This window comes from Lytechinus pictus, chromosome 15, assembly GCF_037042905.1.
Source record: "Lytechinus pictus isolate F3 Inbred chromosome 15, Lp3.0, whole genome shotgun sequence".
NCBI lineage: Eukaryota > Metazoa > Echinodermata > Echinoidea > Temnopleuroida > Toxopneustidae > Lytechinus > Lytechinus pictus.
In genome coordinates this window covers 16,967,501-16,981,352 of record NC_087259.1, presented here as the reverse complement: position 1 = coordinate 16,981,352, position 13,852 = coordinate 16,967,501, and the positions used below count along the sequence as shown (strand labels likewise).

General features: G+C 36.4%; 1 protein-coding gene across 1 annotated transcript in view; it reads left to right on the top strand.

Annotated features, from left to right (window-relative positions):
- Positions 1–335: 335 nt before the first annotated feature.
- LOC129277830 (discoidin domain-containing receptor 2-like) overlaps positions 336–13,852 on the top strand; it is a 37,523-nt gene continuing 24,006 nt past the window's right edge. The window contains exons 1-4 of the mRNA XM_054914007.2: positions 336–445; positions 4,085–4,322; positions 5,059–5,206; positions 13,082–13,259. Of these exons, the coding sequence (XP_054769982.2) occupies positions 357–445; positions 4,085–4,322; positions 5,059–5,206; positions 13,082–13,259 (653 nt within the window). The 5' untranslated portion in view covers positions 336–356. The remainder of the gene's footprint in view (positions 446–4,084; positions 4,323–5,058; positions 5,207–13,081; positions 13,260–13,852) is intronic.

Genomic DNA, 13,852 nt, shown 5'->3' with positions numbered 1-13,852 from the left:
TTAAACATGTGAATTTGAGATTCTGGCAAAACGACTTTGTGATCCCTGCATTTTCAAAATCTTTAATTTTCTAATACCGGTTAGATTGCTTAGGTTGGTGATCACATTGAATACATAAAAGTGAAATTGTGAGCTCATACAATTTTGTTTTTAAACCCAAATGTGTTGAGATATGCAGTTGTATTTATTCCTTGACAAAGGGATGTGACCAAAATATTGATAAATTTCATCTTTCATCTTGAATTTGGAATTAATTCATGTGGAATGAACTGAACCCACAATCACTTGCAATCCCAATACTTTTTATTTTTACATATTTTTTTTTCTCATCAGGTACATGCCGTTATCCACTAGGTATGAATGATAAGACTATCAAGGATGAACAACTCTCGGCTAGCTCCGTTTATATGAACAACACACTCTCTTTTGGACCGCAAAACGCAAGGTTTGTAAATAACTCATTGTAATTCGTATATTGCATAGCTATACCCATCCATGCCACTATTGCTTAATCGACCAAATTTTATGAGTGCAGTAATTAGTTGTAATTCATTCTACAATCTGCAGGCATAGGACCCCAATCATCAAATCAATAATGAGAGAAATAAAACCCCCTCTCAAATCTCTACCACAGATCTGAATACTAATGAAGAGATTCTGTGGAGAAAAAAATGCTATAGTGCACATTCAGAGATTGGAGAATTTACAAAATGCATTAATGAATGTTGTTAGTCAGCCAGCCCATGGACCTACATGTATGACCAGCCTGACATTTCATTGGCCCTCCAAAATGAAAAATTGAATATCGGTTAAAATAGAGTTATTTGGCCCAAATAGCTCTGTATTTAGGTTCTTCTTTCTTTCTTCCTTATCTTTTCTTCCTCTTCTTCATTTTTCCCCCTGTTTTTCACTACTTGAAAAATCATACAGTAAAGGGGGGGGGGGGGTCACCCCAGGCCTACCCGGTTTCTAAATTTTCATTTGGTCCAATGCCAATTGGTCCAATTGCCAACTCGTTTACTATCATTTGGCCTACCATCAGTTCGTCCAATATCCACATGGTCTAATTGCTATTTCATCCACTCACCTTAGTCTAATGACCAGTTGGTCCAATAGTCATTTAGTCCATATAAGCCTACCATTTGGTCTAATTAGACAAAGTTTTATTTGGGCAAAATGATTGAAAATAAAACAAACATTAGACCAACTAGTTATGAGACATAATGGGCATAGACGAACTGATGATTTGATAAAGTGATGATTGGACCAAATGGTTGTTAGACGAAATGTTAATGGACGGAATTGTATTAGACTATAAAAAAATAAAGGTATACCATGTCATGAGTGGACGAGTTGGCAGTGGACGAATTGGCAACGTACTGCCTGCCCCTGTCACTGCTGAGTGATAGTGTTTTGTTGATAAATATGCAATAACTGCAAATTTGATTGGTTATCATATTTTCTGTTCGGGGCATTTTTCCCATATTTTATCTGTGCTACATGTAAGTGTAGTTTTTATGAAATCCATTTGTAAATTATATGGGTTTTTTTTTCTTCAAATTGCAAGGGCTTTTTGATACATTTAATTGCCGAATCACCTTTTCCCCCTATATATTTTTGCTGACTCATTATATACTTTTAATACAATATGCTATTCCAAGTGTTGAAACACGACTATAGTATAAATAAGTCAATAGTGTACACTTTGAAAAAACCCTGAAATCCTTTATACATTATACTTGAATACTAATGACGGTGTACATCAACAAATGTTAATTGATCAGTTTCTCATCCTACGGGCATAGCATGATGGGGGTTCGTATGCATGGTGAATAGATTGGTTTTGATTGGGTTTACAGCCAGCCACGCAATCAACGCTTATTCCGCGGGATGTCTTTGTCATCATTATTAGCGGTAACAATTGGGGTATGAATCAGATTCAATAGGAGGAGGGGTTATTGGATTAAATAATCAGCAAATTGCCTGTTTTGGGATAGATTTAGAAGATGTTTCAGTGCTTTTGTATTAATGACACTGTCACACTTCTGGAATGTTGTGACTATTATGCTTATGAGATAGATGTTAAAGTGCTTAATAAATTGACTTTATAAAGCTATTTATTAGAACACATTTATTACACCTTGAGACCTCATCATATACCTTACATGTATGTACTGTATGAGATATCTTGATTTTTGTAGGAAGAGATATATAGGAAGGAAAAGGGATGGGAAAGAGGAGAAAATTTTGAAGTGAAAGGAAGCCTGAATAAGTAATCATTTATTTGATTTTTTTCCCCTTTTTTTTCATAGTTAAAACCTTTTAGTATTAAAGTGCACATTAGGTTCTGTGATAAATCAGAGGCTATAGCTTTATTTAGGCATTTAGTATAAACTCAATGCAATATTTTTATTAAAAAATACAGGGGTATGTGCTCCCGTCATTAATACTTCCCTCATTTTATTTTCTTTCAAATGTGTAAAATAGTTAAACGATAAACTATCCATGATTGTGTACTCTGCAAGCTAGTGCAGTGGGGAAATGAGAAATATATCTCCTAAAATACTAACAGGAAATCAAACAAGATGAAGCAATTTGAATGTGGATATGCTTCTCTTTGTGGTCGAAATTGGACTGGCGCAAAGTCAGAGTGAAGGTGTTGTGAAAAGGAAGTGTAGCACTTTAGAAACCCTAGGGTGCGGAAATGTTATCTGGCGTCGAAGATCAAAAGGATGATTGCTATTCCTTGCCAATGAAAAATATGAAATTCATATGGGAATGTAAGTGTAAGGGCTGGTGAGTGAAGCTTTTAAGAGGGAGATCCAACTCAAAATACCATGCATTAAACCCAAAATTCTCTTTACATCCAGATCAAGGAAAAAAAAAGATCAAAATTAAATCAAGCAGAAATTTGCCAAATGCTAATTAAACATGTATTTAAATTCTAATGAAAAGGCATGGTAATGAATATAGGAGAAACTGTGTATCACTTTAAAACATCATAATTATAGTTTCAGGGAAGAATTTTCATATTCTTGCAGAATAAAAATAAAGAGGGATTGAGGACACCTTGTACATGTATTATGCCAAATTTGATTTTTTTTTTTTTTTATTCTCTTCTTGATAGAGATATGACAATCGCAGAAGTAGAGTGGGGGTATGCATTTTATGAATTGGGGTCACAGTGGACACTTTTGCCCCCTCCCCCTTGATACATGCCTACTGACGGTAAAGTTGATGCACTTTGACAGCCGTAAGGGTTCATCTAACGGTGTAAAACCATAATCAGATAATATGGAAGGGAGGAAGTACGGGCAAGGTACTGTTGAGTAACGTGCTAATTTCACAAATTAGATTGAATTATTTAGTGGCTTATTTCAACCGACATAGTTGTGCGATAAGTGAGGTATACTGCACTATGATAGCCTGTATGCTGTATTAAATAAGTGCTCCTCTGTTTTCTATCCACAAGCAGGAGCACCCATTTGTCAATATGGCCAATTGATCCCAGAACTGGAGTGAATAACCATATATTACTTATTTCTTTATCCTGACACAATGTATTAATGCTGTAATTGTATTTTTATGTTATTTATTTATAAATTGAGTGCATTTATTGTGGGAGGATATTATGATAAATGATGATAAGCAGGATGACAGAAATGATGATGAATGGTAGTGGTGGTGATGGTGGTGGTGATGATGATGACGACGACGATGGTGGTGGTGGTGGTGGTGGTGGTGGTGATGATGATGATGATGATGATGATGGTGGTGGTGGTGATTATGATGATGATTATGCCAATGCTACTGCTGATGGTGGTGGTTGTGGTGGTGATGATCAGGAGGAGGAGGGGTTGGAGTAGGAGAAAGCGGAGGAGTATGAGAAAGAGGAGGAGGATGAAGAAGAGGTAGATACAGAGTGATGATGGAAATGATCTGAGATCCAAAGCATTCAAAGCAGCCATGTCGTAAAATAACCTGAAATACAGCTTTCCAGATTAAATATTCTTTAACATCGCATATGCCTAATAAAACCACCTTCCTCAATAATCCATACATTTCAAATTCCTAATTTTTCCAGATTACATCTCAACCAGGGTGCTGGGGCCTGGTGCCCGGTCAATGCCCAGCCGGAGTCCAGCGGTCACTATGAGTACCTTCAGGTGGACCTTCTCAACCTAACGGTCATCTTAGCCTTGTCCACGCAGGGTAGATGGGATACCGACTTTGGGAATGAATTTACGAGTCGTTTCAGGTTAGAGTTGTCCAGGGATGGCGGCAAGACGTGGATTCGATATGTGCAGATGACAGGAGAAGAGGTATGGTGTAGTTTCTTAAGAATTTTTTTTTGCAGAAGCTTATTTTCCAAGAATGATCAAGTTTCATATTAAAAGAATGATAAGAAGAAGTTCAAGGTGTTCATGGCATACTCAGCGCGCGACACTGGCACTGGTCCGATGGTCCCAGACCAGTACAAATTGCTGTCGGGCCAGTAACTTTTCAGAAATGGCCAGATTTACTGGTCTGACATGACCAGTAAAAAATATATCTAGCTGATAAAAGTGATAATTTCTCCTATTTTGTAAATTATGAAAATGGCTCTGGTATCTTAACAAATGGCTATCCAAAATTGAGAAATGGCTCTCATGAATTATGTTGTGTGTAGTGTGTAATGTTTGGGTTTTTTTTTTTTTTTTTTGGGGGGGGGGGGGCAATATAAACAATAAAAGATGGCAAAATAAACTCAAGAAATTTTTATGTTTTTCTTTATTTCTTGGGGGCCAGTAGATTTTAGGTTCGGACTAGTAAAAAATTGAAAAACTGGGTATCTACTGGTCCGACATAAACAGGTTGGACCAGTAGAAAAAAAGGGTTAGTGTGGAGCCCTGGCATACTGATAGTACTATTTCACTGTTTTTTATGAGTATCCTGTACGGAGTACTTTTACTTCTTTGTACTTGTAAAAGCAAAACTTTAATTAATATTTTAAAAATAGATCTGCATAAGATTGGCTATCCAATCCATTTTGAATGATTCCCTTTCTGTCCTGTTCAGGTTTTTATTGGAAACCGTGACACCAACTCTCAGATCACGGTCCATATCAGCCCTCCCATCGTGGCCCAGGTCCTAAGAATCATTCCAGTGGTCCAGGTCCAAACACCAGTCTGCATGAGGGTGGAACTGTATGGATGCAAATGGCTGGGTAAGTCCAATACCATGATGGTAGTCTCCTGTCCTGGGGGTGTTTCACAAAGAGTTAAAGGAGAATGAAACCCTTGAAACCAGCTGAATCCATATCAAAGAGAAAAATCAAAGAAACATATTGTTGAAAGTTTGAGGAAGATTGAATGAATAATAAGAAAGTTATGAGCATTTGAATATTGAGATCACTAATGCCATGTAGATCCTCCCTTTGGCAATGTGACCAAGATCTGTGATGTCACACACGTACAACTCCCTCATTGCTTTAGTACTTATTTCACTTATATTCTCACTTTTATAGAATCTATCACAAGGTGAGGTGTTCTCTTTATGAGAGGACAAGTACAGAGGTTTCACAACATATCATTGATGAATCGTTTGTCATATGATTAGAATGAGCAAAAAGAGATGTTTTGGGGTATATTTTCAGTGTCCAAAAGGGGAGAGTTGTTCATCTGTGATATCATAGATCTTGGTTGCGTTGCCAATGGGAGGATCTCCATAGCATTAGTGATCTCGACATTCAAATGCTCATAACTCTTCTATCGCTAGTCCTATTTTACTCAAACTTTTGTTGATCTTATTCTTTGATTTTTCTGCTTTCACAAAAGCTAACTTGCTCCAAGAGTTTCATTCTCCTTTAAAGATAAATACCAGTTGTGGTAATGATCTCAAAATGAGTTCAAAAGAATCCAATAAAATTACCACCCAAGTCTTTCTATGTATAAATAAAAAGTATGTGCCAACTGGCTCTGAAAGAAAATGCATAATTGCAGAGAATTTAGCAAAATAAGCACGGAATCTCATCAAATGTTGAGTATTTTTCCAAGCAATATTAATAGACTGTCCCACATATGCTTTTCTGTGTTAGTGATCATCAGAATTATCGGTTTTTGGCTAAGATTTCATGATTTCACAAAGATAAGTTTACATTAATGTACCAGATCTAGATGTATAATGATATTTTGACAATTAATCCTGATTTAAAAGATTTTCTCATGGAATAATTGTTTGCTGCAACTACTGTCTTACCTTAAAGTTTGACTTTATTATAGAGTCATGTTTATATGCTGATGTGCACATGATATGCAATGCACAATCTTATTGATTAATATGCAGTAGTATACGTCCTCTTTGGTTTGACCAATAGGGCGATTCCTTTTTACATGCGCTAATGGGATCTCAAGTACTTGACTCTTTTTTAAACTGCCCCCATCCTCCCAAGATGAAAAAGGAAGAATTTTCCGACAAGTATTGAGTGTGATTGCTTTATATATTGTAGTTCTAATGACTGTCTCAATGTGGATAGAGCACACTCAGGATTCAAATATTAATATAGAAGACTACATTCTCATTGATAGTACTCTGTAGCCTTTTTTATTGCGGGGGGAGGTGGTAGTTACCATCAGTGAAGATTTTTTTTAGGGGCACGTTCTCTGGAGAAAAAACAAACATTGGCAAGCAAAAAAATAAAAAGTCATTTGTTTTTGGTGGTGGAGGTATTCCGAGGAGCAAGTGCCCCTGAACCCCCCCCCCCTAGCTGCCATTGACCATATTGGTTAGTCTTTAAATAGGAATTCTGAGGAGCATTCCATCAATACATTTCGTCTTTCTTGATTTTGATTAGCTGAGAAGCACTGCTCCTGTGGTAACTGTCGGATTAAACGGGAGTTGTTTGATAAAACGTCTGACAAATTCTTTAATGAAACGCTGCCCTGATCTAAACATCATTCTGCTTGGAAATACACTTACTTGTAACATTACTTACCGAAGAGGGTAGTGAAAAGTAGCATTACATTCCTATATGAAAAAAATGTTCTTGGGACTGTTGCATAATAGTTACTATAGTTACTTTGCCATCCAATGGTAGCTACCATGGTAACGATGCTATGCAGCCAATCAGAATCAAGGATTTCAGGGAAGTTACTGCTATAGTAACTTTTATACAAAGGGGCCCTGGTCTTCCAGTTATATTCAGGCAACTTCATTTATGTCATACATACATACTTATAAGAAAGTAGAAATTACCAGTTGGCCTATAGGTCCTTTTCGAAGCTAAATAGCCCCATTTTTCCCTCCTATTTATGCTTACACATCACATTTAATACTGAGCAATTTTTATGACTAGAGGAGGGGAGAGACAGAGAGAAAAAAAATGAAATGTTGGCATCTTGACACAGGGGTGATTGACTGACCTACTTCACCTGTCATGTTGCCTAGTAACCCAGACTATTAGCCCCACCTGTGATGTAGTTTCGGGTGAATGACAAGTTCAAGTCATTTGCAGCCCTGTCTGCTCAGGCAAGGGAGGGATTCCCCCCCCCCCCTTCTTTTTGGTTTTATATTCCCCCTAAAACTCTCAGCTTCAAGCATGGGCTGAAATGACAATTGAAGCAGTGGATACAGTATTTAGTTTTGGTTTCAGTTTTTCCCCTAATTCTGCTTTATTTTCTAGAATTAATCATCATTCAGGATATTGTAATTTTGTATATGTTCGAAAATGTATAAATAGCTGAAATTTCCTGCCCTTTAAATTTTCACATATTTCCTTATATTTTTATCCATTGTTTCTTTTTGTTAACAATGGTACTGGGGTGATAACTTAAAGGCAGAGCAGTAAATTTGATTTCAATGGCATTCAAATTTTGAATAAAACAATTTTGAATGGCATTTTTTTAAGCCCATAGTAATATCTCAATATTCAACTCAAACAATTACATTTTTACCGTATTATAATTTACAGAATAAGTTTCCTTGTATCTCATTGCAATTTGCTCCACATTTTTTAAAGACTGCTTCATGAATATATGCTTCATGATTGAAGATTTTTTTTACATAAGACTGTACAGAATGTAGTTGATTACTTTTCTCTTATGACAAAAAATGTTAATCAAATTTGGTAACAAAAACATTTCTTTTTCATTGATATTATGGTACAGAATACAAAAAACTTATCTAGAATTTTGTTAGGGGTTAACCTATTAAGCCCTTTATACTCCTGTTAAACACTATATTCATGCATGGGTTTATTAACTAGCTTGAAAAATTCTTCCTAATATGAAATTGATGATTAATATCTATTTTTCTTTATAACTTAATTTTTTTTCATGCACTTGATTATCATGATATTTCACTGCATTAACAAATAAGCCTATTCATTGAAATCTTCAAAGTCCCCAAAGTACATGTCAATATTCAATGAATCTTCAGTTCTTCATAAATTAATACAGCTGCCTTGAAGATGCATAAGATATCAACGATGCATGTGATTGCTTCTAAAAATACAGTCTGTCATTTTTGTAAGCAGCGAAGCGGAGATACTCGATTGAGTCGCAGTATTTTTCTTTGGTTCATCTGTCTTTAGACACTAGCACTCTCAAGGGAAATGAAGGGAGAGTGCTGGTGGAAATGAATGCATGTCTAGTGTTGGTAAATAGGAGTTAGATTTGTCAATATAGCAGAAGATTGGATGAGGGTAAAGAGAGAGATAGATGGAGAGAGAGGGTGGAAAAAGCAGGATGAAAGAAAGGGAAAGAAGAGTAAAGAGAGGAAATTTTAATACCCTTTCAAGGAAATCGTCCGAGCAATAATAATTATTAATCATTTTTTTACGAGTATAGCAAGGAAATAGTCCAGTTTATGGTCCCGATAACAGGTAGTGAAAGAGTGCACAAAATGTTATATATTGAAATAAATTTGAGTGCATGAGTGCATGTTGAAATTCTGTAAATATAAACTACCTTCAAGATGATAGAACACTTGATGGGCAGATGTGAGAGAATGAGCAAAGTGATGATGAAGAGAACGATGAAGAAATGCTCAAATGAAAGAAGGGTGGAGAAACGGAAGGGAGGTAGAAAGGAAGAAAACATGAAAGAAGATGGTAGTAGGAGAGAGAGAATGATGATAAATCACTAATAAATGTAGATATAATATCTTTTTATATATATACTTTATTCATGGACTGATGGAGTACAATGTCAAAGTATGAATAGGCCTACATGTACAATGTGGTCGATTACACACATAATATGTAGGACCCTAAATGTATATAAAACCAAGAAGTAGGCCTACATAAAAAACATACAAAGGTGCTGCAACACAAGTTTGAAGCTTGGTAAGTTTTTTTCATTAGGCCTTGCACAAGTTGAGTGTCATAAATAGGCCTATGAGTTAGACTTTATTGATATGCTATGGACGTTTTAGCTCTTTTAGGTACCAATACAAAAAATGTCAGAAGAAGTTTGAATTCTCAAAAGAGAGAATGCAAGAATCTTGTGTCATCGATCCCCATATTCCCTTTCCTAATGCCCTTGTTAGTTGACACGACCAACTTGAGATTGGAATGCAGCTTTCTGTAGCAAGCCTACGAAAATATCACCGCACCGCTTGCTTGCTCTGGTGGAGTTTATACAGCTTGTTTTCCCATTCCTACCCAAATATGGAGAGAGAAAAAAAAAAGAAAAGGGGATTCTGGGTGTTATGTCTGAGGATGATAAAGGGGATGATATTTCATCTCCAGGAAAAATGAAATGAAGTCGACCTTATCTGACCTTTAACCCCAGGGGTTGGAGGCTCAGGCATTCTTCCATCAATTTTGTGACCTCTGATTTCAACTTTTCTCATATTTCTTTTCTCCAATCATGATTATATTGTCTTCCATCACTCCATCAGTGATTTTTGTCTGCAAATTACGGGGAACATTTTATGAACACAAATAGTCACTGATTTTAATGACATCTGTTATAAGCTCCTGAAATGCTCGTGTTTGATTGGCTGAGAGCAAATTTGTCAGTGAATGCTTCTGATAAGATTCCTCATGAAACAATCCCCTGATCATATTCACCTGAGTTGTGTAGGCTTATTGTATTTTGTCTTAATATTTCTTCTTTCATCCGGTGAAACTCCTCTAAAATAATGGATCCTATATGATTTCTTATGAATGTTATATTGCAATATATTTCTTATTTTGTCTCAGAATAAAATGGTACAAAGTGTACATATAGGTCCTACACCTAATAATACATGAAATATTATTTGAATCTATTCCCCTCTATATTTCTCTAAGATTTTTGCTCTGCAGCTATTTTTATGATAGGGAAAATTTGTGTGTCTTTTCCACCATCCTCTCCTAATCTTAACAGTAAAAAAGGTTGTGAAATATTATAAGACCCTAAACTAGTTTTTATATTTGATTTTAGTTCATTCTTCCTTTTCCTTCACCCCCTAAATTTTGCCTTGAACTCCCAAAATCTATTGGATTATTTTTGTTAGGGAAACATGATATTTTTACAGTCCTGTGAAAGTGCATTCAATATTAAAAGGACCCTTGGCTTTTGTGATATTGGATGATGTATTAGAGCACTAGTTTCGTTTGTCAGAGCGTGACGGGATGACATTTTCAAACTACATGTCACGCTGGTGAATTAGAAACTCAAATAACTCCTGGGAATTGCAAAGAACAGCCACTTTTTCATGAGCTTTTAGAAATTTAGCACCGTGTCTTGGGAGTTTTTAAGGTGTTGCAAGAAAGATGAAAATCACACGTTATTCGGCAACAGAACCACTCGCAAATTGGTCGAAGTCTTAGACTCTCTTCACTAAAGCTTCAAGGCTGCCTATTAGTAGGCTACATGTAGGGTGAACAGAATTTATATTATGTAGGTATATATAATTATGATTAAATAGGCCTATATTGTACACATATCCACCTTGTGCTCAAGGTGCATGCATTATAAGTTTGTTAGCGAAACTAAAACCAGAGATTATGTGAAAAGAAGAATATGATTCTTGGTAACTGCTGATAGTCCTGTCTTATAATGACATGATGGAGGAAAACATGGGTTTTATAAAAAGGGAGATTTTGAAGATCATGATAATATAAAAAAAGAGATTTTGAAGATGATAATAAGTGCAACATTTGTAACGCTTAATACAATGTTTCTAAGCACAGCATACGATTACCCCTTACTACCCCTTACCCTGTCTTAAGCACAGCTACCCAGATCTGGTGGTGAAGCAATCAAGGACTTCCTTCTTGCCAAGTGGGCCTACCCATTTACTACACCTGGGTGGAGAGTGGCAAATGTAGATTAATACCTTGCCAAAGGACGGGAGTGCCATGGTGGGATTTGAACCTTGGACTTGTGGTGCAAAGTCCAGAGACTTATCCACTGAACCATAATACCTCTATGCAGTATGCACAAGGTATTCCGCTTACTTCAGAGGACAGATTTTCCTGCCTTTTTCATGTTATCAAGTCTGAAGTGGAGACTACACTAGTTGAATACACTCTTGGGAGCCTCAAACAGAGCCTTAAATCACATTGAAATATGTATTATTTGATTCAGGTTTAATATATGTGACTGGGAGACTTGCAACTTTCCCATGGTGCTTTATTTATAGCCTTCCAATGGGAGTCAAAGGGGAATAGTCTGCTAATACAGACCATTATGAATTGGTGTGCATGATATCTTTGAGTCTGTTCTGCAAGACTATGCAGAGTAAAAAGCTCAGGCGTTTTAAAAGCTCACCACTCTTGATACCCTTATACAGCCAGAGATTTGTAGGGTTAGGGTTGGACTCACACTGCATAATTTGTAAGTTTCACATTATTGTCTAAGTGAAGAGACTAGAGCTTCATGGACCTGTTGGAGTCTGAGAGAGGCACAAGGCTGTATGTGACTCAGGGGTGATTATTTCAGAAGGCCATTACAAAAAGAAGTGTAATTTGATTGTGTGAAGTTGCCTCACAAGGACATGTATGGAAACATTGTTTCAAGTATATCACAGTGACTAATACCCCTTTCATAAACCCATCCTCCAATCAGCCGCCTAAGAGTAATGCGGATAATTCAATAAAAATTGCGTTCACAAACTCCGAAAATAATCCGCACTATTTTTACGAGCTCCCGTCCTGAAAAAGGCGGATAATCGTCATGACAACTGCACACGCCCCCTCCGATGCGGTTGTGTTGGAAAAGGGTGACCTTGTGACCGCACCATGGCAATTATCCGCATTATTTGGAAATGCGTTCATAAAGTCAAAATCTGGTCCCGATGCCGCTATTATGCGGATAATAGCAGCATCAAAATAATGCGGATAACTCTGGTCCTCCTCCGATTTTAGGACCAAATTATGCTGCTATTAGCCGCATAATTCGGTTTATGAAAGGGGTATAATATTTAGCAGCAGTCTTGAACATAATTATAATGAAAATGAGTCTATCCTTGATGAAAAAATAAAAATTAATAAACCTGGTTGTTTTCTATTTAAGACCATTTGTTAAGAAATGTAGCAAAATTGTAAGACAAACAAAATATGAAAGACACTAAATGTATTTTTTTTAGCAAGCCAATTTACTATGAAAATTTGTTATTCAATTATCATTATCAACTTGATTCTATTGTAGGCAAAGTAGGTATAGGCTTTAGTGTTTAATAATAGTACATCTCTAAAACAAATCAGTTATCCAGCTAAATTTGGTCAGTTTACCTCTTTTTTAAAGCTGTTGTATTTCATTATAAGACATTTTAACTCCAATGCATTAATTTGCAGAACTAAGTAGCAAAGTGTTTTTTTTTTACATAAAGTCATTCAAGGTGTTTATTTTTGGTAGGAGTAATACACCAATTTTTTTTTCTTCAATATTTTGAAAATATAACTGAACAATTGTTAATGAGGTTTCACGAATTTGATTGATGTAGAAGTCATCTGTTTATTTATATTTGTTTAGAAATTTCTTACCCCTGTCCCTCTTAAATCTTTGGCTGATCTGGTTTAGACTTTGTTGATTTTGGTCAGGTTGACACTTTTCTCAAAATTTCTTTATAATAATATGAATTAATCTATACCACGCTTTTCATATATTTACAGACCATTTGAAGTCGTACTCTATGCCGATTGGCGATACCCGTGGAGACTATGTGTTTGAGGATGACATGTATGATGGCTATACTTTTGAGGGTCAGAGAATGAACGGACTTGGTCAGTTGACTGATGGAATGCTCGGACATAGTAACTATCGCCTCAGTCCCTACAACGTTCCACAAGGGTAAGTTTTCCTTCTTATTCAAATAGTATCTCCCGCTTTGGAGGAAGACGATCGCAAAGCCTTTTTTCATTGTAAAATTTTTAAATATATTCCATTCCAGTTTGTAGTAACATTCCCTTCCCAGGTGATTCTGGGTGTCGCTCTCTCTCTACGCCCCTCTCCCTCTCTCTGCCACTCTCCTATTCCCTTCTTCTTATTCCAGAGTAAGTGCTGCTTCAATATGATGAAGATAAACGCACTAGTTGTGTGTGTGTGTGTGGAACTTTTCACATTCTATTATTTCACATAAAAGGTTCTTTTTCCTTGTAGTGCAGGTGCGAATATATACATGTGTAAGTAAAAACATTCTTGTTTGTGGTGTTTACTTCTGCATCCCACTCAAGAAGGCCTTGAAGACATCAACAGTGGGAAAATGGGCTGGATCCTGTTGGAGGTTGTTCCAGTCCTTACAGGTTCCTGGGAAGTAGAAAGAAGCATAGGCTTAACTGCTGCAATGAGGCATCCTAAATCTTCCTTATTCTTCAAATGCCCGTTACCCAAGTGGAGATCTAGCTTTCTCTTTGGAATTATCTCCCAATCCAAATTTGTATCTG